The following is a 2,500-nucleotide window of genomic DNA, read 5'->3' as shown; positions in this document are numbered from 1 at the left end:
TAGCAGACATTGAAGTAAAAGTACTAGCAGAAGTCGCAGCAGCTTCAGTACCAACAGTAGCGGCAGCACGACGAAACTCCCTACCAGGTGCCGCGGACGACAACCAACCGGCAGCAGAAAAACTTCCAGAAATCGAAGACACCGTTGTCATCAGGACGGAAGCAACCGTGGAGGCGAAACCACCACCAACACCACCACCAGAGGCGAAACCACCACCACCATGGTCGAAACCACCACCAGAGGCGAAACTCAAACCACCACCACCACCACCACCACCGAAACCACCAGCAGAGGTGAAACCACCACTTCCACCAGAAGCGAAACCGCCACCACCACCACCAGAGGCAAAACTAACACCACCACCACTATGACCACCACCAGAAGCGAAATCACCACCACTATGACCACCACCAGAAGCGAAATCACCACCACCACCACCACCACCACCACAGTCCCCTCCTCCCCCTCCGCCACCACTGGATGCCTCCAGCTGATCAAGATGCTGCTGTCTCTGCTGCTGATGGTGCTCGTAGTCGAGGTACTCTGCCGGGTCCTGCTTCTCCGGGTGCTGGAAGGCGCAGCAGTGGTGCGGGTAGGTCAGGCGGGCCACCTCGATGCGCGAGAACTTGAGCACGGAGGGGAACTGCTTCAGGGTGGGCACCTCCTCCACGTTCAGCTCCCGGATGCTGATCAGGCCCTCCGTGGGCAGGCGGCGGATGCTGGTTCTGGACAGGTTCCTGTTTCCGAGGGAGGTGTGGGGGGTAAGGGGTTGAGGGGTGTTGAGGGGTGTGTGTGTGTGTGTGTGTGTGGGGGGGGGGGGGGTTGGGGGTGAGGGTAGGGGGTTGAGGGGTGTTGAGGGGTGTGTGTGTGTGTGGAGGGGGGGTTGGGGGTGAGGGTAGGGGGTTGAGGGGTGTTGAGGTGTGTGTGTGTGGGGGGGGGGGGGAAGGGGTCGTGGGGGGCGAGTGGGGGGGGGGTGTAGGTAGGGTTGAGGGGTGTTGAGGTGTGTGTGTGTGTGTGTGTGTGTGTGTGTGTGTGTGGAGGGGTGATGGGGGCGTGTTGGTATGGGTAAGGGGGGGGGGAGAGGGGAAGTTGGGCATAGTGTGGGGAAGAGGGCAAGAGAAGAGTTTGAGGCGGTTAAGGTTTGGTGGGGGTACGGTATTGTTGTTGTGGTTGGTGTTGGAGAGGGAGAGAGAGGGAGAGACAGAGACAGAGACAGAGAGAGAAAGTGTGTGTGAATGTGTGTGTGTGTGTGTGTGTGTGTGTGTGTGTGTGTGTGTGTGTGTGTGTGTGTTGTATGCATTCTGTTTCATTTAATGCCTATTCAGAATGTGTAATTTGTGCTACCGTAATTCCTACAGTATACAATAAATATCCTCAATACGCACAAAACAATCTTAAAACATGCGTGTTACACACATATATACACGCACACGCTTACACACACAATACACATTCTCCATCTCCCTCACACACACACATACTCGCACACACATACTATAGCATGCACGCACGCACACACACACACACACACACACATACAGACACATACTCATTCACATAAAAATTAACTCACACACACATACACATATGCACACACACAGACACACACACACACAGACACACACACACACACACACACACACACACACACACAGACAAAGACACACACACGGAGTACTCACAAACTCTGCAGGTCTGATATGCCACTGAAAGCGTATTCCCCGAGGGAGTCAAGGTCTGGATTGTTCTGGAAATCTCTGGAGAGACAGAGAAAGAGTGAGAGAGGAGGAGGGGAGAGGGGGGAGAAAGAGAGAGAGGGGGAAGGAGAGAGGGGGCACAGAGAGAGAAATATAAAGAGAGAGCGAGCAAGCGAGAGAGAGAGAGAGAGAGAGAGAGGGCGTCAACTGGTTAATAAGGAAATAGCATTTCCCTCTCTCATCCATCGCTTAAGGATTTTCCTCCAGAAAAACAACAACAACAACAAGTGACAATGAATCTAACCTTATCTGCCTATCTGTGTCATCTGATCTTCATCATAGCTTAAATTATCCGTCTGTTATCTGTCTGTTTATCAGTCTGTTTATTACTGAGTCAATCCGTACAGAACAGTTCGGCAATCATTGTTATCCAGGTTTAACCCATTGACTCCTGCTGACGAGTATGTGAAGTGTTGTCACTTCACTGACATCAGATTCAGCTTTCGCCGAGCGCAATAGCCGAGTGGTTAAAGCGTTGGACCCTCAATCTGAAGGTCCCGGGTTCGAATCTCGGTAACGGCGCCTGGTGGGTAAAGGGGGGAGATTTTCCCGACCTCCCAGGTCAACACATCTGCAGACCTGCTTGTGCCTGAACCCCCTTCGTGTGTATACGCAAGCAGAAGATCAAGTACGTACGTTAAAGATCCTGTTATCCATGTCAGCGTTCGGTGGGTTATGGAAACAAGAACATACCCAGCATGCGCACCCCAGAAAACGAATATGGCTGCCTTCATGGCGGGGTA

General features: G+C 52.8%; 1 protein-coding gene across 1 annotated transcript in view; it reads right to left on the bottom strand.

Annotated features, from left to right (window-relative positions):
• The window catches only part of LOC143281392 (thyrotropin receptor-like), a 140,293-nt gene that overhangs the window by 14,274 nt on the left and 123,519 nt on the right, over window positions 1-2,500 (bottom strand). Inside the window, exons 8-9 of the mRNA XM_076586598.1 lie at window positions 1,683-1,757; window positions 485-737 (exon numbers count right to left, since the gene is read on the bottom strand). Of these exons, the coding sequence (XP_076442713.1) occupies window positions 485-737; window positions 1,683-1,757 (328 nt within the window). The remainder of the gene's footprint in view (window positions 1-484; window positions 738-1,682; window positions 1,758-2,500) is intronic.

The sequence above is a fragment of the Babylonia areolata genome, chromosome 4 (genome assembly GCF_041734735.1).
Source record: "Babylonia areolata isolate BAREFJ2019XMU chromosome 4, ASM4173473v1, whole genome shotgun sequence".
Taxonomy (NCBI): domain Eukaryota; kingdom Metazoa; phylum Mollusca; class Gastropoda; order Neogastropoda; family Buccinidae; genus Babylonia; species Babylonia areolata.
The sequence above is the reverse complement of the archived record's forward strand: the minus strand, read 5'-3'. Positions and strand labels throughout refer to the sequence as shown.